Consider the following 27,122-nt stretch of genomic DNA (forward strand, 5'->3'; position numbering starts at 1 on the left):
TGATCTCCACTAGCACTTGCTTTAATTACAGGCTCCAAAATACAAAACCCCCAAAATTTAAAGCATGGACAAGTTAACCTGTGCAGTTGCATTTACATTGTTTGAAACAAAGGTTGAGCATTAATGGCTCTCTTTATCCCAAAAACACCGCCTTTTCCATAGCATCCTCCACTTTCATGTATTCCAGATGAGATGGGTAGTTAGTGCATTGGAAACGGGGGTTGTTGCGGATATACTTAAGGAATTCTGGAGCTCCTGGGAAGATGATATTGTCAGCCAGAAGAACTGAGCCCTTCCTCAGCAAATTGCATTCCTAGAAAGAAGAGAAATTGCTTCATGGTGGCTGTTAAGCAGACATTGGCTTGAATGTAATGTGCTTTCATGTTAACCAAGTCATACGCAAGTGCCTGCATCCAAAAACCCATCGCACTACAGGTTCGGAGGGAAGAAAAGACATGGGAAAAACTGATTCTCTGATCCTTTGTGGTCCTGTTCAATATGCAGACTTCTGTTAAAACAATCAATAGAACATTAGAGATGCTGTTGACATGTTGGGTCATTCAGGTTCTGAAATGGCAAATCAAGTGCAGTGGAGGTGTGCAGTTCACTGCTCAGATTGTTTCCAACTATGTCTACATGATCAGTAAGATGGTTTTGTTTTGGCTGTCATGCCTGATATTTGAAAACTTTTTTAATATCACATTAAAATGTTGTAGTAGCTCTTAAGGTCACCTGAGAGACTGGCATGTACCAGTCTGCTTTGGCTAGTCTCAGTCAAACTCCAAAGCCACTAAATGAATAAAGAGATTTTCTGCACCTGTTTTCCTTTCATCTTGTACAACCTTCTGCCACTTTGTTCAGGAGCTGGGCATGAGCAGGATTTGTGCACAATGAAGATCACTGACAAATTTCCACAAGGCTCAGTTAACTTGCAATATTCACTTCAAGTGCAATGTTCATCCTCAGTAAACCTAAAAACCTAATTTTTACTTGTATTTTTGTCTAGTAGAAGTGGCTTATCTGAGCTTACCAGCTTTTTTAAAGCAGTCTGTGGTTAATCAGGCTGGTTGTTATCCTGTGTTTACAGGCAGCAGTTGCAGCCAAAACATGGGGTGTGTTTTATTGCTCCCAGTATATTAGAGAAGTCCTGTTGATGAGTGCTGCGGAGGCTGTTTAGCTTACTGCTCTTGCCTCTGGTGAATGAACACCGGTCAGCACAGAAGAACCAATTTTAGAGACATGGCAAATATCCTCTGGTCTGTTGCGTGGCTTATAGAAGCCTACAAGTGACAATGTGCTCTATTTTCCACTTGTCATCAGGATTTCAGATGCTTTTTGTGTCAGGCTTCTCTAGAAGTTCATGAAAAGGAATGCTGTCTGGGCCACTTTCGATATATATTTCATCTGAATATTTTATATTCATATTTCCTATTCACTATTCATATTGCAATACATGCCAAAATTGAAAGTTAGGAGGTTTGTAGCATCTGAGAGACTTTGGGGATCTTTTCTACATCTTTCTCCTCTTAATTTCATGAGGGTTTTTTTTTACACAACTTTGTGTCACAGTTGCATCAGGCTGACCACTAGGATGGAACTAAACCACTTGTTTATTTTGGCTGTGTTGTGAAGGTTAACCTCTGATAACAATGCGCCTGCTCTGCCCAGTGGAAAGAGCTCAGTCATCCTTACATAGCCAGTTTAAAAGAAAACATTCTCTGATTACAAAATACTGTAAGGAAGGAACATTTTCTTCAGCTACTGCAGTGTAAATTCAATACTGGCTGCTCATAACCCCACACAAATTTCCTTTTCAAACACCTGTCTGGAGGACAGGGCTGAAATTAAAGAACAGGGAGCCCGGGTGAGAAAATAATGTTGTAGTCCTCAAGCAGGGGTCAGGAAGTGTAGTTGGCAGCTTCTCAATGTAAGAGGCAGCCTCAGAAAAAGGGGATTTATTTGTGAAGAAACTAATAGAAAAATGGCACTCCCATCCAAATAGTCAGGCAGTTGTAGAAGCTAGGAGAGTATCTGTATGTGCTGTGTTGATAGATACAGACGTTGTGAATCTCTGTGATTTAACACTTGAAAATAGCTTCCTGTCCAGAATTCCTTTAGTAGTTACCTCACCTATCATTGCCTACTGCTGTTACAGCAAACTTGTAATGCTAACAGTAATGGTTAAGGCGGGTTGGGAAGAAATGAGCATAATTTTTCCACATTCAGGGCCAGAGATAGAGTTGGACAGCACTTCCCTAGCAAGTGCCTGACTGAGGCAGTCTGCACTCCTCCAAAGGTTGCTTTGCAGCAGATTAATTAGGTGGCAAAAAGACTCCCAGAAGGATGATACCCAGCTGTGCTAGCCAAAGAGTATTTCATCAAGAGTCTCTGCTGGCACCACAGACCCAGGCAAAAAAATGAGTACTGATGAAATTAGAGAGGTGGAGCTGGGATATGCAGGCCCTAAGTCTCACCTGCTCCCAGCACCAGGTGGTTTTTGGGTCAAGTGTTCCAGTTAGTGACTGTGCAGACACTCCTTCTAGGGAGCCTAAGACCCAGGCCATGCAATCCTCCAGCTGGGATTTCTAGTTGTTTCCATTTTTCAGGAAACAAGATGGTCCAGCAGTATTTGCCAAGTCCTGAGCTACATAGTGTCAGCAGTTGTCCCTGACAAAAGTTTTGGATCCTGTTCCCCAAATCCTCTTTTCTTGTAAGGTTGCTATTTTGGCTGCCATTCTTCGTTTTACAGAGGATGAGGTCCTTCATAAAGAATATAGGCCTCCCTGACATCAAGGCATTTGCTACTTTACTTTTAAGATGAATTGTGCAAACTGACCTGAAGCAGGATGGTGTCTGGTGCGTATCTGTCTTTCCAGTGGTCCAGGAAGACAAAATCCAGAGTATCCACTTCATGTTTTTTCTTCAGCTGGGGGATAATTTCCTCTGAAGGGCCTTCTAGGAGTTTTACCTGAAATGCAAAAATCCATCTGGTGAATTGTGAACCATCGAGAAAAAGCACACGCTTCTAGCTCGTTTTTAAATTGTGGTCAGACATCAGCGATCCCATTTATAGCTCAGTATTGCCTCAGCTGAATTATTTCATAGAGTTAGATCAAGTGTACTTTTTCTTTTTGACAACAATCAATTCAGTTATGTTCCGAAATACAGGTTTGGGTGGTTTAGCTTGTTTGGTTTTTTTAATAATAGCAGAAAAAGGGACCTGTTTTTTCTGTTGGATAATGTGATTCTTTACTGGAAACATGGGAATCTCCTGTTGAAAACAGTACTTTTAATTACCTTTTTAGTTACATCTCAGTTGAATCTTGTAGTCCAAGGGAAGCAAAAAATTTAGTGAAAATTTTACAGTTTAGAATAAAGCTGGAAGCTACAGTACGTAAAACTGATATGGCCAGTAGAGGGAGGAGGCAGGACAGAAGCTATGACATCTTCCTCTCAGGTTTATTGGCATAAGTACTGTTAAACTGAAAGAAGCTGCTGCACATGGATTTGTTAAGCAAGCGCCATATACTGTGAGCGCAGGAAAAAGTGGTAAGGAAATCTGGCTGGTTTATGACTCAGCTGATCATGAGATTAAATCAGATGGGGAAAATGCAATTTTAGATGTCACTAATAATTCAGGTTCTCTTAAAGAAATTAAGAAACATATTAGAAGATCTCACGGTGGGATTTTTTTTCCTCTAGTTGTATCATCTACGTTGAAGTGAGTTGTCTGGTTGAGTAGATGGGCGCTTCTCAGGCATGAATCCCCTGGCCTGCTGTAGGTGTCTGGCTTGGGCTGAGACGATTATAGACTGGAAATACCTGCATCTCAACTAACTGTACAGAGAGTCGAGGCACCTCAGATGGCACAAAATTTAGGTATATATATTGTGACCAACTAGATTTGGGTAAGTACATCTCATCTGAAGTCCATTGCACATAATGCAACTGCTTCTTGTGAGCTTTTGTAACAAATCGGACTGTGGTTCAGTTTCGTGTTGTACTCAGCCTTGACACTGACTTGAACTTTTTGGTTTATATAGAGAAAACCAATATTCTAGTCTAGCTTTTGGGAGGTAACATAGTCTCAGCTGGACTGTAACTAGTCATGGAGCTAGTTAAACTAATAAGGATTGTGGGTGCAAGAAAAAGAAAAAAGAATACAAAATATCTATTAATAAATGTCGATGGAAATCAAAGAAAGGCTTCTGACTATCAGGAGGAGGAATCTGTGGGGCAGTCTTGCAGTTCAATAACAGCAGTAAATCTAACCAGTTTTGCAATAGCTATTACTAATTTTATGAACAGGGCTGTGTGTGCTGATGTCCTGTGACTACAGTAATTGAAATAACTGACTCTAGGGCCTCCCTCCAGGCCTGTATTATTCTTACAGTCACTATGGGTTTTGAAAACAGCTCTTAGCAAATGGCCTCTCTACTGTACTAACCAGTGAATAGTGAAGAGGCCAAACTGGAAGATGAAGTCTAAATGCTTTCCAAATGTTAAGGAGATATGGATGTATATGATTGTTTCTAGTCTTGCACCTGCAAATCTTCATCCTGACACACACAGCAAGGAACTTTGAAGAACAGCCCTGGTTGTTTTGGTCACACTAACACATCTTGACAAGCCTCAAACTCTACCGACTCTCAGCTGGGTCTGCATTGTACTTGGACTGATGCTAACAAGTTTATCTCACTTGCAGTATACACAAAAGAGCAGAGGACCTTGGTCCGCTGCATGGACACTGGTAGCTTTTCCCTGCTATCGAGCCTGAGGGTTAAACTCTGCATGTTCCCACTTAGGGTGTCATATTTGCTTGACAACTGAAAAACAAATTTAAACCTATTATTGTTGTTTCTATGGATAAGGTCCCATTCTCTCCATGTATTGCTTTCTCATACCAACCAGAGACAAATGGTATTTACCTTATCTCGTACTCCTGCAAACTCAATCACCTGTTTAGCTATAGCAGCAAATTCTGGGTTGAACTCCACAGTGAGAAGCTGAGCTCCAGCCTTCAGTAGCCGAGCAATCCTAACTGATGAGTAGCCACAGTATGTTCCCAGCTCCAGTGCAACTGACGGATTGGCCTCTTCCACTGTCTTGTCTAGAATCAAACCTGAATAAAATGGGAAGAGGTTAACTTTTGACAAAATCAAACCAGTTCACATACAGAAGAGCAAGTTAGTGACAAGAAACTTACAAAGTCCATGTACTCAGTTGCTTGGGACATTTAAAAATTAAGGGTTGATGTCAAATTATATACTGTTTCCTTTGCAAACTGGCTTATCTGTGATCAAGTTGATCATGGACATTCCAATTTTCACAATGCAAACTTTCAACTAAAAAAAAAATCTTAGTTTCACAATATAAACATTTCTGAGTAAGGAAGTGCTTGAATTAGCTAATATTTATAGCATTACAAGCGAAAAATGTAGTGGATTTTTCCCAATAACTTATTGCAGAAACTGGCCATGTTTGTGAAATATGTAACCCCTGAATTTCGAGTGCTCATATTTGTTGCAAATGTAGCATGCAGTAGTCTGATACAAAATTTCTCATGCTAAATACTTGTTTTTAAAGGGAAAAAGAGAAGTCTAGTTATAAAATTGCAACATATTTGGACTCACTAGATGAATTTGTGGAATGGAAAATGTTAGTCAATTGTTAACAACAAAAAAAGAGTCCCCAAAAGAAGTGACAGTACTATATTCAGTCCTTCTGAAGGAAAGGATTTGTTTGTGAGAAATCTGTCTCCTCTTACATATATGGCTAGAAGCTAGAAAACTAATCTGAAAAAGTATTTGAAGGGATTTTACGCTGAGCCATGGAATTTTTCAAGGTACTTATACATTTCCTTACATGATATTTTCCTGACTGTCACTTTTTTATGAATAGTGTGGTGATGATGCATGCTTCTTGAGACCACATGCTCGCTCTCAAAATCTTAGGAACTAGAGATGTGTTAACTTTGATGGTTCTTATCTAAGGAAAGGTCATCTTGTCAGAGCAAAACTAGAGCAAAATTTTTAAGAATATAATCCCAAATGATCAAAGTTTAGTGCTTTAAGAATTCCTACTCAGCCACCATCTACTGTTCTGTTGCCCTGAGCGCCCCAGCCTGGTATGCAGAGGAGCTAGTTTCACGAAATGTACCCGTGACAGAGAAGCATTTTTATTACAGTGCTTACAGTTGTATTTCATTAGCTATATCAATCCCAGACTAAGCAAATTTCCCCTGAAATTTCCCGGCGAGAGGTACTTTTCTGTCTAATCCATAAGGGAACATGTTACCATTTTGCCATTACAGGTTTTTGAAAAGACTGGCACTTTCCTGCAGCTAAAAAAATATTTTGTCCATGTATTTTCCTTCAGGAGGCAAGAACAAGATTATTTACCTACTAAGTAGCAACAATGTCTGATAGCTACTTTTGTGTATTACATGGGTAGGATTTCTCCCCCCAACAGTAATGTATAACTTATGCTTGCATATATATATTCATAATATATATTAAAATATCAAAATTAATACATAAATTCATATAGTTTAAAATATTTTATTTTTCAATTTACTATCTTTTGGTTAAGGATCTGGAAGTATTTAACATCATGAATTATGCCTTAAGGCCACCCTGTACAAGAACCAAGGCATAACGCAGCCCTAGTTTTTCCCATAAATGGCCACCCTCGCTTACACGCTTGCAGCATACAGAACATACAAACCCAGATTTGGTCCTGTGACTTCCTGAATTACTCCCCAGACACCCTTCCTCAAACACATCTGCACCAGCATGCATTACTGTTTACAGAACTACTCTGCTGACCACAAGGCTCTTGTGGATTTTGGTTTTTTGCAGCAGATGGAAGTTACCATGTGAATAAATAAGATGTCCTCTACTATTCTAGTCTGGAAGGATCTTTCAAGTGCTGATCCCTGCTGCAATTACCTTTCTCATCGCCCACATTCATGGCCCACTCTTTCTGGGAGCAGTACTTATCTATAGCGTCCAGCACACTACAGGGGTCTCCTCGGACTGCATTCTGCAGCACGAAATTTAAAATCCTCTGTTCTTTGCTCTGATTCATGATGAAATTGGTTATTTTCTCCCGGATTATTTCATTCCAGATAAGGGCAGCAGTGCCGTTTTTCCTGATGAGCACCACAAAGAGCAGGAAAACGAAAAGCAGGACGAAGACAATGAACAAAAGGACTGAAGAGCTCTCCAGCATCTGGAAGGAAAGAGAAAAACAGCCCAGGGTTAAGGTGGCACAGGAGAGAGCTATTCTTTTTGTAAATATTAAGCTGAATAATGCACAACCAACCATACTGAACAGGACCACATAGAGTTTAATTATGATATTGTCCAGAGTAGCTGAAAATGACGCTCTGTCACTTGGTAACGGAAGTCTGTGGCACTCCCTTTAGAAGCCAATTTTACAGGCAGTCAACAAGTAGCTTTATTTAATGCTCTGGTCCCTTCCCCCACACAGCTGCTCAGTCCTGGCTCCAAGCATGCCACTGCACAAGGAGCCTCTCGGCATCAAAGCTGTTCTAACCATTTTTCAAAGGATTTAAAATCTTAAATTAGTGCCTGCATGTGATCCCACTCTTGTAATTTTTGAGCACTGGGAAACTTCTAAACTGGCCTTGGTAAGCAAATAGGGACCGTCTCACTCGTCAGTTTTGAGCACAGTATCAGCAGAAACTGGGCACTGTTAGGTAACATTCTGTTTTGAATCAGTCTGCAGGTCCTAAGTTACTACCTTGCATATAGCCCTCTTTGCTAGCACCTGCCCTTCTTACATGCTCTGCAGAGAAGCTGAGCTTGATGTTTCAGCAGGGCTCGACCTGCCTCCTTGCTTTCAGAGCCTGCAGCAGAGGTACCCAGGTAGAAGGGTTTACAGAAGATAGTAACCTTTTTCCTGCTTATAAAACCTTTGACACAAGCCATGAATCTGACACTTTTGAGAACAAAAGATACATTTCCTTTTTTAAAGTAGGGGTATTTTCTCACTGGCTATAAAAACATAAAACTGAATCCCTGAATCAGAGAAGAGCCCAGGCTCATGAAATTGACGAGAGGTGACAAAAGGGCACCTTGTGCTTCTCTGATGGGCCGGCTCAAATTCTCTAATGGGATTGTGCCCACTTCCCCCGAAATTCAGTGTTTTAGCTGCAGGTGCCTATGTTTGTGTGGCACGGGTGGTGCGTGTTTCTGTTTGAGAGTTTAGGGCATCTGAACATAAATCTCAGCAGATGGGATGCATGTCACCCTGTGCAGCTCAAGCAATAAATCCCATCAAAGCCATTTATTCTGATGGATTTCAGACAAGGAAGGTGCGCTTACTTCCATGCAGGAGTCGCAGCACAAAAGATCTGATAAAGACAGGGCTCTTAAAATTAAAGAATTGAGAGGGTGCCAGACTAAGGGTTGTGATTTGCCTGAGGATTCTCTGCATGTGAAGCTCCTGTCATACAAGCCAAAACACATCTCATTTCTGATGATGCAGCTTATAACACCTCCACTTCTCCACCTCTGCTTCCCACAAGTGGGGGCTGACAGTTGCATACTGGGAGGAGATCACAGGTTGGCGTGTGCTCCAGTTAGTATTGGGATGAATGAAAGCCAAGTTCATTTGTTCTTTTAGTATAATTAGGCATTTTGTGCACAGGTCTAAAGGATTCAGAACCAATTTCTTGACCTCAGCAGGATGGCTTGAGTTGCACTGTTATTTAAACTGTTATTTTTAAAGAGCATGATACTCAACTCATTCTAGTCTCCGATCCTTTTTATTAAGTCTCTTTCTCTTCCAGCTTGCTAAAAATGCTGAACAGCTTCCACCTGCACTTGATTAGTGTTCCGCCTAGCTGGAGTTCAGCAAAACCATTGTTCCAGCAGGAGCTACAACATCGTCAAAAATTTTGTCCAAGCTGCCCAAGAGCAGAGATAAAGGGGCTATGTGATTAGCCAAATATTCCCCCAGAGCTCTTCCTACCTGTTCTTACTTCCCTTTTTTGTTTGTTTCTCCCAAAATTGTCCCAGGGAAATCCTAAAATTTTTTGGGTGGTCAGCCCTCCCCTCTGTAGTGGGACTTGGCACATACGCATTACACATGAGAAAAATCTATCCCACTGCTTTACATTTTGAGTCGTCATGCAGAACACATTTTGAGTTCAGAAGATGACTGAGTTTCCATGGAGATATGCTCAACCTACAGTACAGCCCATGTTTGTTCACCCATCTACTTATCTTAGTTGCACAGCAAGTATGATTTGTTTGGAGCAGTTAAGAGTCTATTTCTCTTGCTTTAAAGTAGTCACCAATGTTCATGCTTGCCTTTAATGCACTCCTTGCAAAGTCTGACCTAATACATTTCCTTTCAGGGCTTGCCAGCATCATTAGCACATGAAAATCTTGCTTCTTGTGCTTTCTGAATTTTGTTTCCTAGCTAATAAGAACCTGCTTCTTTGGCTCACTGGGATCACGAAGGCCTAGATGTCAATTTTTCTTCTTCCTTTCTAAGCACTAGTAGTTCTACTGATCAGTCCCAATTGTCATGCGCCTTCCAGATGGGACGTCTGCTCTTTCTAGTTGTTCTGTATGAAGATGTTCCACATTATCTGTCCACTAAGAACTTGGATTGGGCTATGAAGATATCATTGTTTTCACAGAAAAATATCTCTCCAGCTGCACTTGGCTTGTCTTCACTTGGCTTTCACCGCTTAGTTGGTTGTATGGTCATTGTTGATGGATTTGGATTACTGACATAGTTGAGAAATAATTATTCTGAACTGCAATGAATGGTTAGAGCCCGGAAACCATTTACTGATGCTAGCAGGTATCCAACCTTCCTGCCTCTGGACAAGGGAAACCACATGAGCCCTGTGTACCAGTGACTCACTTGGTGGCAGTCCAACCAAGTTTAGGTCCCTCTAGAACTGAAGACTTGGCATTCAGAATTATTTCAGACTACTGACAGACATAATCCTCCGGTTACAATGGGTACATTGGCACCCTCTGAGCACAACTTGCCACAGGCTGTTGCTTTGGCACTACAAGATTCTGCCAGCATGTTTGGGGCTGCCCATCAAAGATCTGTCAGACAGCGAGAATGGATGATAGCTGCAGGATAAACTAGGTGGTGTATTTTTTGAGGAACAGCTTTCCTCTTTTATTGCTTAGTATAGTTATGAGACCATTTGGTGAGATTTCTCAGAACAGGGAGAGCTAGCATCTGTAGGCTAACTCAGCCCCACTCCCTGTCCTGCAGGAATGCTGAGGCTTCTTTTTTGGACAGGGAACAGACTGTGAAAACTTCTTTTAATACCTTAACAAAAAGGACCTGCTTGACAGTAAAATCCTGCCCTTCCATTTTCACATTGCTTCCCGGGCACGGAAGGGTTTGTCAGCAAACCAGATTTCCATTGTCTTATTTTCCCACGCTGCTACAGGCTCTATACACCAAAATTACAAGACTTCACATGCTCAGAAGCCCATGTATTAAAGAACGACAGCTTCTTCATTGTCTGCAGCCTGTGAAATGCTATTTCTTAATGTGTCTCTGTTAGCCGGAGCAGAGAAAAATCACTCAACTTGGATTAGACCTGCTGATTTTTAGTAACTTCAGCTGATCTCAAGCAAACAAATGCTTCACCCTCATCCTTACTTGAACAGCAGTATCCTTTTAAATAGTTTGTTGGCTTAAAAGATTGCACTCTGTGCAGAGAAAGACACCTTGTTTGAGATGTACATGCCCTACCTTTTCAAAGGCATAGCTTGTATTTAGCCTGCTGCCACCAACGGCAGCTACTGTAGTGTGACATGCTGATGCTGAGATGCAGACGCAACTAGCTTGGCAAAAAAGTGTAAAGTAGGATGTGCTTCTGAACTATGCAGATAGCAATAGCCTTCCATACCTTCTAGCCAGTCCTTATGCAAAAGCATGAGCAGGCTGACAGCCCTTTAGCTTATCTGGGAGGGCAACAACCTAGCTCTGCTGGGCCACCTGGGAAACAAATTTTGGACCTTCAGCTATGAAATTTTATTGCTTCAAGTTTACCCAAGAATCGCGTCTGAAGGCAAAATACTGACCTGTATTTCTCTTCCTGTCTCTTTGGATCTAGACTGGTGAGTGGCTCTTAGCATTGGTTTGTTTACACATTTTGTGTAACATACAGGTCAAGAAGACCAAAAAAAAAAGCTATAACTAAGCTCAAATGTGGGTGATTTGGGAGTGGTCTTAGGTCTAAACCTTAAGCAAGGAAGCAATTCAGCTTAGCCATTCCTATAAGGTGCTCAGAGGGATCCATTTCGTACAGTGCCTCAGTTAGATCTTTGCACTTCTGAGTCCCACGTGAATTCTGCCATATGTAACAGCAGAGCCCACCTGCCTCCACAGATCCTCAGAGGTGCTCACAGGTAGCAACAACCTATATAGTACATGCTGCTTTTTTCCATTCCTAGACAAGTTCACTTGGTTTTGCTCTATCAAGGAATGTTTTCAACTATGCGGGGTTTTTAAATCATTACTGCTGTATATCACCCCAGCACATTCATAAACTACCTGTATGGGTTGTTCTTAGCAGAGCTCCTTTAGGAGGCAATCATCCTGAAAAAACACTTTCCAGAGAAGGTAACTTTTGAAAGGAGCAAGCCAGACTTGTTTCTTTTCTCCCCACCCCCGCCCCCCTCTTTTTTTAAACACAGTTTCTTTTTCCAAGTTTGTATCTCTTTCCAATTTCTGTCTTCTTAGATGTGAAAAGAAATTTAGGGAGAGCAGTAGACTATAAAAGCAGCCTGCCAAGAGCAAGAGGCATTGGTGATGGTCATGCACCCAGAGGGGGAAAAAAATCTGTACCAAAATAGGTGATTGCCTTCATATTCTTGGCTGGAAAATATTTGATATGAAAATTAAGTGCATAATTCGACCAATTTAAAACTACCACTACCTAAGAGACAGTCATGTTATGACAGGTTTAGAAAATGCAACTGTAATTTTAGCTTTAAAGTGGATTCATGAGATTCATTAAAATGCAATAAAACTGAACTTGCACATAGTCAAGTTTCCCATAACCACTTATTACAAGGCAGTCACTCTTATTATTTAATGCTTGTGCTGAGGTTCCAAATACACAGGTTAGCACTGCAACCTCTTCTGTGCATTAGGAACACCATGATAAAGTGATCCTTCTCTTTCAAAGCTAAAATTCGAAGTGGAATATAGTAGGCAAAATGAAAAATTGAGCAAGGGAATAAACAGAAAACTGGAGGGATAATATTATGGAAAGGAAGGAATAACACACATCACTAAATCTGGTTTTGAGAAGACAAAGTTTAAAAGAAAACATATTAAAATTTCATGCCCAAATCTGCTAAACTACTGATGAGTCTTCCTAAAGCACTGGGTTGTTTTCTTACACATCTAATCTTACGCATTTTGGCAGGTTTCATAAGACCAAATCATAACTCAATAATGCAGTTTTCCCCTGATGCAAACCATAATCAAACAATCAGCATTCAAATGGGAGTACCTCTGTTTCAGCTTACAGGGATTTAAAGACACTCTTGAAGAGTGAAGCAAACACAAATTGTGGGAACCTGCTGCCCCAACTTACCTGCCCTTGAAGATGAGACACCTAAGTCATTCCAATGGTTATAAAAGAAGCCTCAGGAGTCTGGCTCAGACTTAGGAATCTATTATTATGGCAGTAGTTGTTAAGTTATGGGACTCACTACCCCCTTACCATGGGGTATGAAAACATGGTCTCCAGTTTTTCTAAAAACATAAAAATGCCCATGTGATGGAGCACAAAACAATACATCGTGTTCTTTATTCTTGTTCAGGTGACTCCAGCCATTTCACCAGAGGTTACAAGAAGGGCCTTTCACTAATGCTATTTACGAATCCTTCTGGTAAATTTTTCCAGGTATGTTAAAAAATAATTGGTCTTAGAATTCCCTGAAGTGAAAAAAATAAGGATTTGAACAATTGGTTACATCAGTTTTTAAGGTAACTCTGAGTAATGAGAGGAATTAAAATTGAGGTTTTTCTCAGTGTTTCATAAAAACCGTAAGAAGTTTTTATAACACTGTTAAAGGAAAGTGTATGGAGGTTTGATCTAAACTACTGATTGCTGCTGTTTCTCTCTCAGCTTCCAGACAATCTCCCTCTGCTAAAAACTGATATTTACTGAGAAGAAAAAAATAAACATGTTGAAAGTACGCACCTTTAAATGCTATGAGTTTTAATAAGGACATATGCCTTAGTGAGTTTCACACTCAGTGGATTTAAAAAGTATCAAAGTTATTTAACTGTTCATTACATTATGAGTAATTAACAAGACCTCATTTCTTACAGATGCAAAAATAAGAGCTGGCAGGTATTAAAATACTTGGGAGGTTGAAAACTGTTGGATAGAGCATTTTTCTAATAAAAGATGAATCCTTATAAGCCTAATTACAGAACCTCTCATTACAATTTTAGCTTGGATAAACTGATATTGCTTTGCTTTGTACTGAAAAATGAAGTCCTAAACATAATCACAAAAAATCTCTTCTACAAAGTCCATTAGCCTGGTGTTCTCCAGGTATGGAATGAGAGTAAACTTTGTGACTCTGAGTTAGGGGACATAGATTTAAGTCTCATTTTGGCGATATTTTTCTGATCTGATCTTGGGTGAGCAAGCTGTCTCACCTACATCTCTGTTGCCACAAGAGTAAGTTAAAGTTACTGCTACTTCTCTAACTTTCTTTAACTTTCAAGGTGTTGTAAGCTGAATTAACCTTTTGTTAGAAAAGTCCCTGCTATGGATATATGGATAACACCCGAGGAAAGGCAAAGTGATTTTATCTGCATTAACTAAAGAGATCAATTTTGGGATACCAAATGCCCATGTGATGTTGTTATTCCTGAGTTTATGAACAACAGGGAAAATGTGGAGACAAACAGTGCTTCACACACTTTCCTTAAGTGATTTCAGCCTGCTGACAAATGAGGCCTTCGAGGAAAGATAATGTTACATCCAATCTCGCCATAATTTTTCATGCATTTAATCTAACTGCCAAGTACTAGTTGGTTGTCTGAGAGTTTATTACAAGTCTCCAAGCATCCAGACAGTACTTTAGCATTCTGATGCTAAAGGGTTTAGAATCTAATTTAGACTTTATTAGCTCGCATAACCTGGTGAAAGGGGAGTGCTTGGTAAATTTATACGATTCAACCTTTTCTCACAAAAGAATCTCTCCATTGGTCTGATGGTATTGAGGATAATAAAAATGGTCTACAATAGTAGAGCGCCTGGGGACAGCAGGACCTAACTCCCTGCAGACACTGCCGCGAAGCCTGCAGAGAGAAGAATGTTACAGTGCAAACAATTTTCTAGAGTTTTTTTACAAAGGCCATACAAACTAACAGATTAAACCCTCCCATACACATGTATGTGTGTGAAGGAGGTAGGTGTGCCCCATTTTTAGAAAAGGATTAAAAGGTTTAAGTTCAAACTCTTTAAAAGCTTCTGCTGAAATTCTGCCTTTAAGTATCTCCCACACTAAAGTACGCAGAGGGTTTGTAGATTAGTAAGGATATATTAGCTGTTTAAGAAGCACTGCAAAAACAGTGCAGAAGAGTCAGCACGTTTCTACATGTGTTTTAACAATGTCTGTTGCTCTGCACTAGGCCAGAGGTTTGTGCTGTGCTACGACCAGTTCCTGACTCTTTGTCTGACACTAGCTGGAACGAGGCAAGCTCTGTTTTGTGGCGTTTTGCTTTTCTTGATCTTTTCCCAGAGCAAGAAAGGCAGAGAATTTTGGTCAGAAAGTGTAAACTAACTTCTGCCAAACATAGCGTATCCTGTTGCTGTAGGTAACTCAATTCAACAGCTTCATGTTTTAGTACTTTTTTAAAGGTTAAAAAATATATCTTTTTACCTCCTATTCTCTCATTATTGTTTATGTATTTTCAAATGAGTGCAACACAGTGAAGAATAATCAGGATACTGCCAATGTGAATAGCTTGTATTTCAATGGAAAGTTTGTCTGGCGTTTGACATTCAGATTTTCCACTGACATCATGAAAACAAGCTGAGCAGACTTTATATAATTTTTTCACTAAGTATTTCTTGCATGAAATCTAAATTTCCTTCTTCCTAGTTTTCTTCAGATTACTACAATTTAGCTTCACTACCATGACTATAAAAATTCAGACTTCTATAAATCCAAAGTTGTGAATATTTTTTTCCCCTAGCATTTTGTAATTTCTTTTTCCCTCTTCCTGTGCTGAAAGGCAACAGATATAGGTTTCTTCTTACTGAATGAAAGGAAAAGGAAAGTGCTTATTGCCTACTAGGAAGCCCGATCAACTAAGCTTCAAAAGGGTGTTTAAATCCGTTCTCCCCAGATAGATTTCAATTAGGATAATTGCTACCCACTTAAAACTCCCTTCACAGTAGCCACTGTCTAGGTGGTATTCGGTGCTATCACCCAAAGGTAAAGGTTTATATAATGGTTATGTGCCCTGTAAAGAAGAGCGGAGTTTAGAATAAACTGGTCACACACAGAGGCCTCATCTCCATTTGACAAGCAGGTCCGTGTGGATCTGTAGCATTCTGATCCAGACTGGCCTGGTGAACACACTGCATGATGAAAGCCAGAGTTTGGGGTCAGAAAATTCTTCAGGCATAAGAAATGGACTTTGCCAGGCCTTGAGTAAAGACAGCTTTCCAGGAATAAGATCCTTTCAGGCACTCCTAGGAAGCATTTGTTTCTGATAGTCCTTATTCCCACTCCAGAACGCTAGGTGCATTTGTACTGATGTTTGAGGCCCGTGGTTGGCATAGCTCAGCTGATTAGTACAAATCTCACCTGGGAGGCAGCAGACTGCTACAAGTAGAAAGTACTCTGCCCTGTCAGCACACTATGAGCTGCTCTGTAAAGTTTTCTCAGCTGAGATTTTCCTGTTCCCCAGGGGAGTAAACAAGCTTCTCTTGAATGATTTTGCCCCAAATGGAGGTAGGGAGAAAGGGCTGGAAGAGGAAAGACCAAAATGGCTAGTGGTCCTCAGCATAATCACCTGTGACAGACCTATTTCACATTCTCTCTTTATATCACAAAGATCAAGGGCTGAATCCTCAATGTCCCAAATCCCCACTGCATGCTCCTGCCCTGCTTCCAATGCTACCAGCTAATCTAGTGCAAATCTGTCTGTCTCCCAGCACAGGCTTCTGCTCTCCACAAGCTGCTCTTCAGGCCAGAGGGAGTACATGACTGAAACTTGGTAGTGAGGACACCCACTGAGGGATCTGGAAGCGTAGGAAGGAAATTGCTGCTGAAATGTTGGCTTACTTCTATGGAAATGAACAGCTCTAACAGGCCAGGCAAGGTGGGATCCACCACAGCACAGCAGGTAACCAGAGCACTGCGTGGGAAGAGGCAGCCTAACTGAGACAGAGCAGGGCATGAGACCTTGGTCTCAAATCCTGAGTGAATGCCCTCCCCAGAAAAGTAGCAGGTGTGGGTATAGAGTGTTTCTTACTCTAGCTAGAATTTGCTTTGTAAGAAATCTCTCCTGAGAGAGTTTTAGCAAAACTGGTATGGATGGCCTCACACATTAAGATCTGGTTTCAACGACTGCTGCCAAAATTATGTTTTTTCAGAAAATTCCCAGTCAGTTCTAATTCCAGTGATCCTGAAGGAATGCTGAAAGACAACAGTGTGGGACTGGCAGAGATAAACCTGATGCCAGCTGCAGGCTGCTAATAAATATTGCTAAGCTTGACTGACAAATACATCATTTGCGGTGCTAATGTGGTTAAACTCTTTTTCCACTAATGCAAACTAAGCCTGTAAATCAGCAAATTTTTCTTTTGCATTTAAATACTGCAGTGCTGTGCAAATGCATGAGATTCTGAACCTGAGGGCTTTGTTAGAGGAGTCCATGGCTGAGTAAGCAGAAAAAAGTAAGCTTAAGTGCAGAGATAAAGTAAAGGGTTTTTATAGACACCAGCGGTATGACATGTGGTTGGCAGTATTGGTAAATATGAGTTCGATTTTAAAGGACAGAATGTAAAGAATGCCTGTAAAGGGCATCAGAAAGATACTCCATAAGCAGCAACAGGGCTAGCAAGCAAAAGTACTAGCTTTTTGTCTGTTCTTCACAGACATTTTGCTGTAGCAGAACTCCCTCTTGAGAATTAAAACCCCTGTAAAATACAGCTCCAGGAACACATTTATAAAAGCAGCTATTCAGACAAATATGACTGAACTGAAGCTTGACAAGCTTGACTTGCATTCAGCTTTTTCCTGAATACAAATGAGTACCAAATTCCAGCATACTTATAGCCACAAATTACATTTTCAATTTAGTTGGGGTTATCTCATCTCACTTCTTTCAACCAGCACAGTTTTAATACAGTACAAATGCCTCACACACAAATACGTCCTATTTTTCCTCTGTGAAAGCTGTTGCTGCCCACGGACTGACTTCCTGACAATGAGTACCAGGCAGACTGTGGAAAACACCGCCTCTTTCATATTCACCACTGTTTAAAATAGTGACATTATCCAAGATAACAAAACATGTCAAGTCTGAGAAATAAGAAAATATAAATATGTACCTTTCTCAGTACGGCAGAAGCTGTTCCCTCCAATCTTTTCCTGTGCTGCTCTGGTGTGGATTTTATAGAATAAGAGTCCAAGAGCCTGCAGTATTCAGTCACATTCGATCACACTGCACGAATAGCTTATCAGTTCTGTTACACAGACTCTAAAAGGAGCGGTGTCCTTTTCCCCAACTCCTCCTTTCACAGATTTCTGCATTCCTTAAAGGTGCTCAGTGCTCTAATAACCTTAGAGAAAGCTATTCATCTGTCCCCTAATGACAGTGTTCTTGTTACTTAGTTACAGCACAGTGAATGCTGACGAAGTCAGGTATGAGCCAAATCTGTGCTCTGTGTAAATGCACTGTGTTCAATCAAGCAACTCCAGGAATGAATTTGGCCCAAGGGATTTAGTTCTTTTTTCAGCTCAGACATGGCATGCTACAGCCAGTGCAGCAGTTGTAGAAACAAGACCCAGGCATGTGAGTCAAATATAGAGCGCTGCTGGAGGGAGGAGAGGTACGTATAGCAAATTGCTTAACAACAACTACAGAAGGAAGTGCAATCAATACATCATAAATAGTACATTTGAATTTCTACAGCTTCTAGTTGGAAAAATATTCTGCTACAAACAACTCTAAGATAAAAGAAGAGGCTTATTCTAATAAACCTTGTTCTCAGCTTGACTGTCTATATTGTTTCTTTTGAGGTGGAAACAATATAATCAAGCTGCAATTAAATTGTACCATAAAAGGAAATAACAAGAAAAACCCCAAACCAAACACAATGTTGTAGTAGTTCTCTTTTGCACTCCCGCTACAAAACTCAGAGCTAGTTAGCAAGTGTTTGAAGTTCCAGCCTTGAAACTTTTTAAAGATTCGAAGAAAGGGTTTGTATCAAATGTGGCAGGAACAGGAGCTGAAGAGCTGAAAACAGGCTTTGTCACATGAGGGGGAGGTGCTTGAAAGAATTAGGGACTACCCGAGAGTATGACAAATGGAGAATAAAAAATTTTAAGTGGATGAATTGAATAAAGAATTGTGGGAAAAAGAGGCAGGTGAAGATCAAAGTGTTTTAGCAATTCTAAACAAAACAGGACTAAGACCCTGCAATATAGCACAGTGTCCAATGCCGACAGAGAATAACTTCGAAGTATCCCTTCCATGTATAACAGAGCTTTAGCTCAAAAAATATTTTCTTATTATCCAGACATCAGAGAGAACAAAGAGCGAAACAAGCAATACTGCACTCCAGCTTCACTGACAGGAATTTCCTGACTGGTCGAGAGCTGGTTGTGAAACCATGACAGGCTGTGTCTGCACAATCCCTGATGCCACCCACAGTTAAAATTAACTCATAATTTCTTTTACTGCTGGGCTGTGGAGAAAAGAGCTTAAAACAGTGAAACTTATTCTATGCACTGACCTGGTTCTGTAAGCATACAGCTATTCTTTGGAGACGTCCTTACAATTAACTATAGCTAGTTGTGAACTAGTGGGTGGTATTAGCACAGCTTCTGCTCAGCAGCGTGAATTAGCGGCTAGTCTTACCACACTGAGCAGTGTCCCATGACAACACTTCTAAAGGACTTCTAACGTTGAGCTGAATCATATTCTTCAGGCTACAAGCATGGGAGGAGCAAACTTGCTTCTGCCTGCCCACAGCAGTTTACTTGTATGATAAATAAAGGCTATGCCTGCAAAGTAACCCTTTCCGTTGTCAGATATTTCATTGCATAAGTAAAAACGGTGAATGGCAACAACTGCAAACTAGATAAAGCCAGAGGTTCAGTTAGTTAAACCACCCCAACTGTGTGACAATGTCCATAAGTTGCTTCCAAGTTAACAGAAAGTTGAAATCTTGCAATACGTTATTATGGGATCATTTTTTCACCAAGAGAAGTTTCTTTGGTAGGCCATTAGACGTTGTCTTACACCTTTCTTTAATTTACCTTTTTGCCCAAGACAGGGTCTATATAGGCATGGATGTTTTTGTAAGTTTTTACTAACATAATAACAATGCTACAGACTCCGGAGTGCATAAATTTATACACTATTCACATTATTTATCCTTGTCTAGATAGTAAAAATTTACCCTGATATTAATACAGCCAGGTTAGAGAACTGTGGAGAGCTATAAATGTATTGGCGTAATACAATTTTTGTGTAGGGACAAGATCTTAAAAGAGGGATTTGGTGTTGCAGAATGTCAGGATACTGCATTCACAGGACTCATCTACGGGAAGATGTAGGCCCAGGATGTCTTAACTTGGGAGCAACATCACACAAATGGCAACAGGTCACAGTAACTGGCTAGTTCAGACTGGCTCGCTCTGACAGTAGAATTAAGCTCAGATCTGTCTGCACAAACTTGAGTAGACTTGCTCATGTACAGAGCTCCCAGTCTCAAATGGAGGCTCTACAGCTGCAATCACATGATGCAGCGTGGCAGTGCTATCCCCACTTGCTGTGCACAGCACAGAGCTAAAGCTTTCCCAGTAAATCCATGCCTGGCATAACAACAAAAGACATTCCCCTCTTCTAATAATCCTGGCCAAAGCCTGGTTTTTAAAAGCCTAAACAAAGGGAGACAGGAGAGCTAGCACATTATCATAAACCCCACAGATCATGTGAAACATATGAGTGGAAGAAAATTCTTTTCAGCTTGCATTTTCAGAATAGCAGGAGGGATTTTCTTTTATGTGAATTTGCTCTTTTCAACAGTCAAATTCATTTCTCTTGCTGGGAAACACCCAAAAGAGGAATTCTGGGGAAAGAAGCAACACTCGTGTATGAATTGGGAAACTGCCTGGAGATATCTAAAACAGGAAACATCTAAAAGAGAAGGAAGATGGCCAGCAAAGTTGTAGTCTAAAATTTAACAGATTATACGAGCAGTTAAACTATTTTGTGTTTACTATGCATCTTAAAAGGTTATCATGTAGACTGAAAAAACTCCCTGCTTTCAAAGAGTTTATAACTCCTCATGAAGACATTGAAGCTCAGTTAAATCTACCATATTTCTGTCTTTTCTCCCTTCACTTTTTTGGTAATATATGTTGAAGTATTTGAATCAAGTCAAGAACCTCTGTTACTTGAAGCTTCATCTGTTTCGGCTGGGTTTTTTCCCTCACTTGCAATCAATTAGTTGTTTAGGACAAACTATGAACAAAAGATTCTGTGTTAAGGAAGGAATGAATAAAATGACACAGATTAAAATCTGAATGAGTCCTACTCTCAGACAAATTTCTGAAAATCAAAAAAAAAAGGCAAACAAAGGGAGAAATAACAACAAAGCTGAAATGTTAAACCATTTTTGTTGGTTCATTAAACTATGCACAAACATTTCCAGTAGAGGAAACGCTGTTAGCTGAAGGGTGTATTCTTTGTAACAAGGTGTTCGTTTGGGGCATTTAGCAAATATTACAATGGTTGGTTTTCTTTTAGAGTTACATTTTTAAATAGCATTTAAATTATGACCTGATTTAGAGTAATTCTGTGATGTGTGTACTTCTCTTAGCTTTCTCAGTGTAGTCTTTTTAGATACATTTACAGACCCTACATAAAAAATTATCAGCTAATGGGATATACTTGTCCCATCTTAAGAAAATGTTGAAACCTTTGTAGACTTCACAGGGAAACCTGATCACCACCTTGATCTCATAAACCAAAATTAGTCATTTTCTTCCTTTATCAGTTTGACTTTTAGCTCTCCTAAAGTTTGATCCATCAAAGCTCATAAAAGCAGATAGCAAAAATGTAGAAAGATACAGCAGAGCTGGATTGTAAGCAAACAGCCACAGATTCCTTTGTGCCAATGCAAAGCAATACCCAACAAAAAGTAATGTTGGAAAATTCTTGCTAAACAGATCAGTTAAGAAGCCTCAAATAAAAGTGGTAAAAATACTTTGTTTACCCAGGATCTGTCTTTGAACAAGGGTCCTCACTTGTCAGCATAACCCCCATGTTAGGCTACTACTCATATACTTAGCAATTTGAATCATGAGAAGGTTTTACCTTGCTCTGAAAAAAGTCTATGGACTGGTAACCACCCCTCCCCTGCTACCATTTATTCTGTCCTTTTTGCTGCTCTGGGATATGGTTCTCTCAATTGCCAGGGACTACGTTGCTGTTTCTACTTTTATATTCACCATTCGGCATCCCCTTCTTCTGTGCTTTTTCTTTCCCTCCCCCCCCACCCTTTAGTGCTAAGGACACTATGCTACACACTAGCAGAGGAACAACAAGAAAAAAAGAGTACAATCAAGCGCAAGAGAGATGGTAAGAAACCAAAAAGTCCTACCTCATGCAGAGACCTCTTAGTTCATCCAGTGATACAGTGTACTGACAGGCCTGTAAATTATTTATTAGGTCATACTACAAAATGCAACCTCTGATATAACCTGTTTCCCACTCCACCCACTAATAAAGAAACAATGTGATGACTTCCAAAGATGGTATCTACCTGACACCTCTCCTTTTCCCTACCCTGCCAGGCACTAATCTGGGAACATAGGACATAAGGTAAACCATGCCAGAAAAACAGGAAAGACAAAATTTTTTGCTTGAAAAGCCAAAATTTCTAAAATGTTAGGTAGGAGAGGTGTTTGGCCGTGGTTGCCTTCATGAGGAAGAATTTAAGTAAGCCATTGATAAAAGTAACGAAAGGTATTTCATAGGAAGGGAAAAAGTACAAAATCCCAAGCGGTCCTTACAATAAATGCAAAAGGAGAAAGTCTGCCTGTTAACAGAACCAATTCATGCCTTACAAAACCCCTGTTTTAGTTAAATGGATATTTATACGTTTCTGAAATATATTACAGGGGTGTTTCCTTTGCCCTTTTAATACCACACTGTTTACAGTACATTGAATAAACGCCTCCCCCTGGAAATAAACCAAACCACATCTAATGTATTAAGTTAATTTATGACTTTAAATATGACCAGCTACAACTGACAACATTCTGTGGAAATATGATATTAAGTCTGACAGCTATCCTGTAAGAAGTTTTTCTTTAATCCCAAGTTTTGGAAAAATATGCTTTCACTGCAGAAACACAATGCTTCAAGTAAATGATTCCTGCTACTAGAATGTATTTGCTCCTAAACAACTTAATGCTTGCTTTCTTAAAGGAATGAAGATATTTACTATATACATGTAAAAAAAAGTATATCACTGATTATTCTGATCAGCTTAATGCTAACCACAAAAAAGTTAGGGAGTAGAAAACTATAGGAGATGAACCAAAGGCAGGTTAGAAAGCGCACCTGATAACCAGAAACTGTCTCTGGTCCCTGAGAAAGGTTTTTGAAGTGTAGCACAGACCACCTGCTCAGTGCTGACTGTAGCAAATACTCCTCTTATGGATGTCGTGACCATAGGCAAAACCTGCTCCTCATTGCTGATCTTTGCCTCTATTGGTCACAATGATCAAACTTGTGAGAATGTGCAAGGGCGCGCAGAGTGGCATTACACAGACTTTGTACGTTCTTCTGAAGATGGCAGGCCTGATGGGAAAGCCTTAGCCTGCGCAACTGCAGAGCACTTCATCATCAGCTGTGAGATACAGCCAGAGGGCTGGTGACACCCCAGCGTCACACGGTCTGCCAGTGGCACAGCCGCAGCCATTGATAGTTGTGGTTCCCAGATAACTTAAGAAGGATGCCAAGCAAAAGCAACTGACTTGCTTTCAAGCTAGAAAAGAGAGGGGGTGTGCTGATGTTTTTAGGAACACACGAACATCTAAAAGAAGCTACAATCTCACCACTGCTGCGTAGGCTGCGGTTCAGTTAGACTGTGAACTCTGAAGTAATGAAAGCAATCAGTAATGCTAATGTATGATGTGGCTGTAACAATGGGCACATGGCCAAGATCCTATCCTTAAAAGAATTTAGAAGCTTTATTCCAAATTCATCACCAATCCTTTCCTAGATTGCCACTGTAGGGTCTGTTTCATGTTTTCTAACAACATGTTTGCTACGTTTAAGGCCATTCCTTATTAGTAAAATACCATAATGTGGCAGGAACATTTTTTCACATAAACTTGTTTTGTGTTTGGGGAGATTTAATTCTACCCTTGATCCTATGCGTCTGAACTAAATGCTGTCTGAAAAGCATACGCTCCGCTCAACACTGCCTGGCTCAATGCAAAACAGTGGCTAAAATGAATAGGTAGAAGAGCTTTGCATGCATGGACCTGAAGAGCATAAAAGATTAGTATCTGAATATGCTTGAGGTTTCTTTCAGTCAAAGGCCTCCCAGTCTGTTCTAGTCATGTCTTTCTACTGCTGCTGCAGCAGGTAAGAGTGTTTCTAGTGATTTATTGATTAGTGCTGCAGGAGGCAACGGAGAGGGGTTTTGCCTTTTTTTTTTTTTTTAATAACAGGAAGATACTGGACAAGTCATCAATTTACTAAAGTGATAACAATTCCTGTTTCATGTATTTTCAAACATTAATGGAATGAAAAAAAATTAATCAGATCTACACTGGAGGTGATGTTAGTTCTACAAAACTTTGAGTATTTTAATTTCCTGCCATTTCTCCTCAACTATGGACTGCATGAGCGACAGTTTCTGAAACAAAACGACCGGATGCTGCCCCCTTGTGAGCCAGGCCCTTGCTTCGGAGACAGCTGAACCATGAGTGCCTAAAACTCTCTGTCGCCAGCTCCTTCTCCCCAAGAAAAAGCGTCTGACTCTTTGTCCCAAGCTCTGATTTGGCTATGGTGGTATTTGTCACATATGACTCACTACATACAGCAGCTGGCAGGGTCACTACTGTGTTTCAGTAAAGGCCAACAGAGAGCACGTCTGAATGAGGAAGACCTTGTTCCCTGTGGTATTGTTTTGATCAATGCCTAATTTGAGGCCTTTTACCCTTAGGCTGCCAGAATACATTACAAGCACTAATAACTCTCACAACTCCCATCCGAAGTAGGTCAGCAGCATCACCCTTGTTTAATCAACAGCCAGCAATGGGGCACAAGGACAGAAAATGCTGAAGGCTGTGAGGCGTCGGAGGTGCTCCGACAGGTCGTCCTGTGCAGATACCCGTACCACCACTGCTAAGCCATGTGTCAGAGCTGTTTGTGCGGCTCCAGTTCACTGACCTGTGTAGCATGGGCCCTGCCCCGCCATTTCGGTTGAATCATAGAATCATTAAGGCTGAAAAAGACCTCTGGGATCATCAAGTCCAACTGTCAGACCAACTACCCCTGGCCTCCTAAACCATGTCCCAAAGTGCCATATCTACACGGTTTTTTGAACACCCCCAGGGATGGTGACTCCACCACTTCCCCGGGCAGCCTGTACCAGGGCCTGACCACTCTTGCAGTGAAGACATTTTCCCTCATATCCAATATAAACCTCTCTAATGCAACTTGAGGCCGTTCCCTCTCGTTCTATCGCTTGTTACTTAGGAGAAGAGACCAGCCCCCCCCCTCACTCCAGCCCCTCTCAGGCAGCTGCAGAGAGCGAGAAGGGCTCCCCTCAGCCTCTTCTCCAGGCTAAACCCCCCCAGCTGCTCCCCATCAGACCTGCTCTCCAGACCCTGCCCCAGCTCCGCTGAGGAAGCCCTCTTCTCTCAGACCCCAGTCCCTAGCACCTGCTCTCAACGCTGACTATATCTTAGCCACATGAACCCAAAACATCACGTGCTGCCTGTAATACCTCGTGGAAGGGAGCAGCTTTGTTCAGACCACCGTCTCAGAGGTTTTTAACTTTCTGTCTGCGTGCTCTACCTGAGGAAGGGGCTGTGACAGCCCACCTCTCGCTGTACAAAGGGACGTGCAGTCTCAGAGGGGGAAAAACTGAATATCGTTAAAGTTCTGGGCAGTCGGCTTGTTCTTTCCCAAAACGCCTTCCCTCAACGCTTTTTTGCAGCAGCATCTCGGGGGGAGCCAGTCAAGCAAGGCAAACGCGCTTCTGTAACACCATAGTCCGTGCCCGCCTTCTGAACAGGCCTTCTGCGGCGGCCTGGCGGCGGTGCGGGCGCTCCCCCCGGGCGGGAAGCGGCCGCCCCGCGCAGCCCGGCCCCGCGCCCCCCGCCGCCCGCCGCCCTCACAGCGCCCCGCCGCCCGTCCGTCCTCACCCGCCCGCCGCCGCCGCTCAGGCGCTGCTCGGGCAGCCCGCGGGGGCCCTGGCTAGGCGCGGAGGCCCCGCGCCGCGCAGCATGGCGGCGCTGTGGCGGAGGCGGGAGCGGCTCCCGGGGCTGCGCCGTGCCGTGCGAGCCCTCTCAGGTACGGGCGGCCCGCCGGCCTCGGGCCTGGCAGGGGCTGCGCCTCCGCCTCCCCCTGACGCCGAGAGCACCTGGGGAGGGTCCCCCGAGCCCTTCCCGCCCTCCGCACGGCGGTGAGAGCTGTGCGGGCGCCTTCCCGAAGCCATCGCTGTGGGGACCGGAGACCACCACGCCCGCCCCCGCCCCGGAGGCGCCTCTCTCCTTCCTCGGCGGCCCAGGCGGGGAGGGCGGCGGGCTGCCTCCATCCCCAGCGGCTTTCGGAGCCACCTCCGCCCCGGTGCCTCCCTCGGAGCCCGTCCCTCGGCCCCTTGAGAAGCGGGCGAGGCTTCCCGCCCCCCTGCGGTGGGGCTTTCCGGAGAGGCACCGGCAGCCCGAGAGGCGGCCAAACCTTTTCTCTAGGCTTAACTCCAGCGGCCGGGGGTATCAGCCTTTGCAGTCTGACTGCCCGCTCTGAGCCGCCAAGAGTCCCTCACGGCTGTGGTGGCACAGCTAGTGCGGGGATGCTGCAGGCCCCGGCGGTGCTTCCCGAGCCGCTGGCAGCTCTCCGAAAGCTGGGCTTGCCCTGGTGCCCTCGCTAAGAAAGGCTTTAGCGCTCGCCTGCGGCCTCTGCCACCTCAGAGCTGCTCCGGGAGGCCGGTCTGGTCTGTGGGGAAGCTGAGGTGGCAGGAGGGACCGGCTTCCCTCCGGCCGCCGCACACACCCCTGCAAGGCCTAAGCTTTGCGAGACCCATAAGGTGACCCCGCGGAGAAACCTGTGGGTGGAACTCGCTGCTGTAACTCAGAGACAGAAGACCTATACTGGATCCCACTTGCAAGTGTCTAATGCGGCAGAAGGAGCTTCCTGGGACCTTGTCTAAGAATCTAATCTGTTTCCTCACTTCTTTTGAATTGCTTTATTTTCTGCGGTTCATTCCTGAAACCAGACTAGGTAGTTTAATGATTTTTGGAGAATGCTTTGGGACACTGAAAAAACACAGTTCTCTAGTAAAGTAAAGAAAACCCGAATCAGCAATAATAAATTGTAAAAAATAGCATACTTTTTTATATTTACATTCTTACATACCTCTCCCACCTTTCTTGCCTGTTTCCCTTCTTTTTTCACGTCCTCTTCACAGGAAAGAATGAGTATGATCTTCTGGTAATTGGTGGAGGGTCTGGAGGCCTTGCTTGTGCAAAAGAAGGTTTGTATGTGTAAACTACAAGAGTTTTGTTTTAGCTTAAGTAGTGTTTATGGACACCAAGAGAAGTGTTACTGATAATGGCAAAGCATTTTAAGAAACATAGTATACT

At 42.1% G+C, this 27,122-nt stretch overlaps 2 protein-coding genes across 9 annotated transcripts in view; one reads left to right on the forward strand and one right to left on the reverse strand.

Annotated features, from left to right (window-relative positions):
- On the reverse strand, nucleotides 1–26,981 carry COMT (catechol-O-methyltransferase). 7 transcript variants are annotated; one of them, XM_064466560.1, is made up of 5 exons: nucleotides 26,896–26,981; nucleotides 6,951–7,233; nucleotides 4,929–5,122; nucleotides 2,837–2,968; nucleotides 1–313 (listed from the first exon to the last, which is right to left on the reverse strand). In XM_064466560.1, the coding sequence occupies exons 2-5, from the start codon at nucleotides 7,231–7,233 to the stop codon at nucleotides 134–136; spliced, it is 789 nt and encodes a 262-aa protein (XP_064322630.1). In that variant the 5' UTR covers nucleotides 26,896–26,981; the 3' UTR covers nucleotides 1–133. The 7 variants fall into 7 exon arrangements, with proteins under 7 accessions (XP_064322630.1, XP_064322633.1, XP_064322631.1 ...); XM_064466563.1 differs by having other exon boundaries at nucleotides 26,884–26,969; XM_064466561.1 differs by lacking the exon at nucleotides 26,896–26,981 and adding an exon at nucleotides 26,306–26,540.
- TXNRD2 (thioredoxin reductase 2) overlaps nucleotides 25,689–27,122 on the forward strand; it is a 37,982-nt gene continuing 36,548 nt past the window's right edge. Inside the window, exons 1-2 of one of the 2 annotated variants that reach the window (XR_010375327.1) lie at nucleotides 25,689–25,833; nucleotides 26,948–27,013. Coding sequence is in view for 1 of the 2 variants with exons in the window: in XM_064466555.1 (XP_064322625.1) it covers nucleotides 25,767–25,833; nucleotides 26,948–27,013 (133 nt within the window). In the remaining variant the exon portion in view is untranslated. The remainder of the gene's footprint in view (nucleotides 25,834–26,947; nucleotides 27,014–27,122) is intronic. The other variant, XM_064466555.1, reaches the window with a different exon arrangement.

This window comes from Phalacrocorax carbo, chromosome 15 (genome assembly GCF_963921805.1).
Source record: "Phalacrocorax carbo chromosome 15, bPhaCar2.1, whole genome shotgun sequence".
NCBI classification, from domain to species: domain Eukaryota; kingdom Metazoa; phylum Chordata; class Aves; order Suliformes; family Phalacrocoracidae; genus Phalacrocorax; species Phalacrocorax carbo.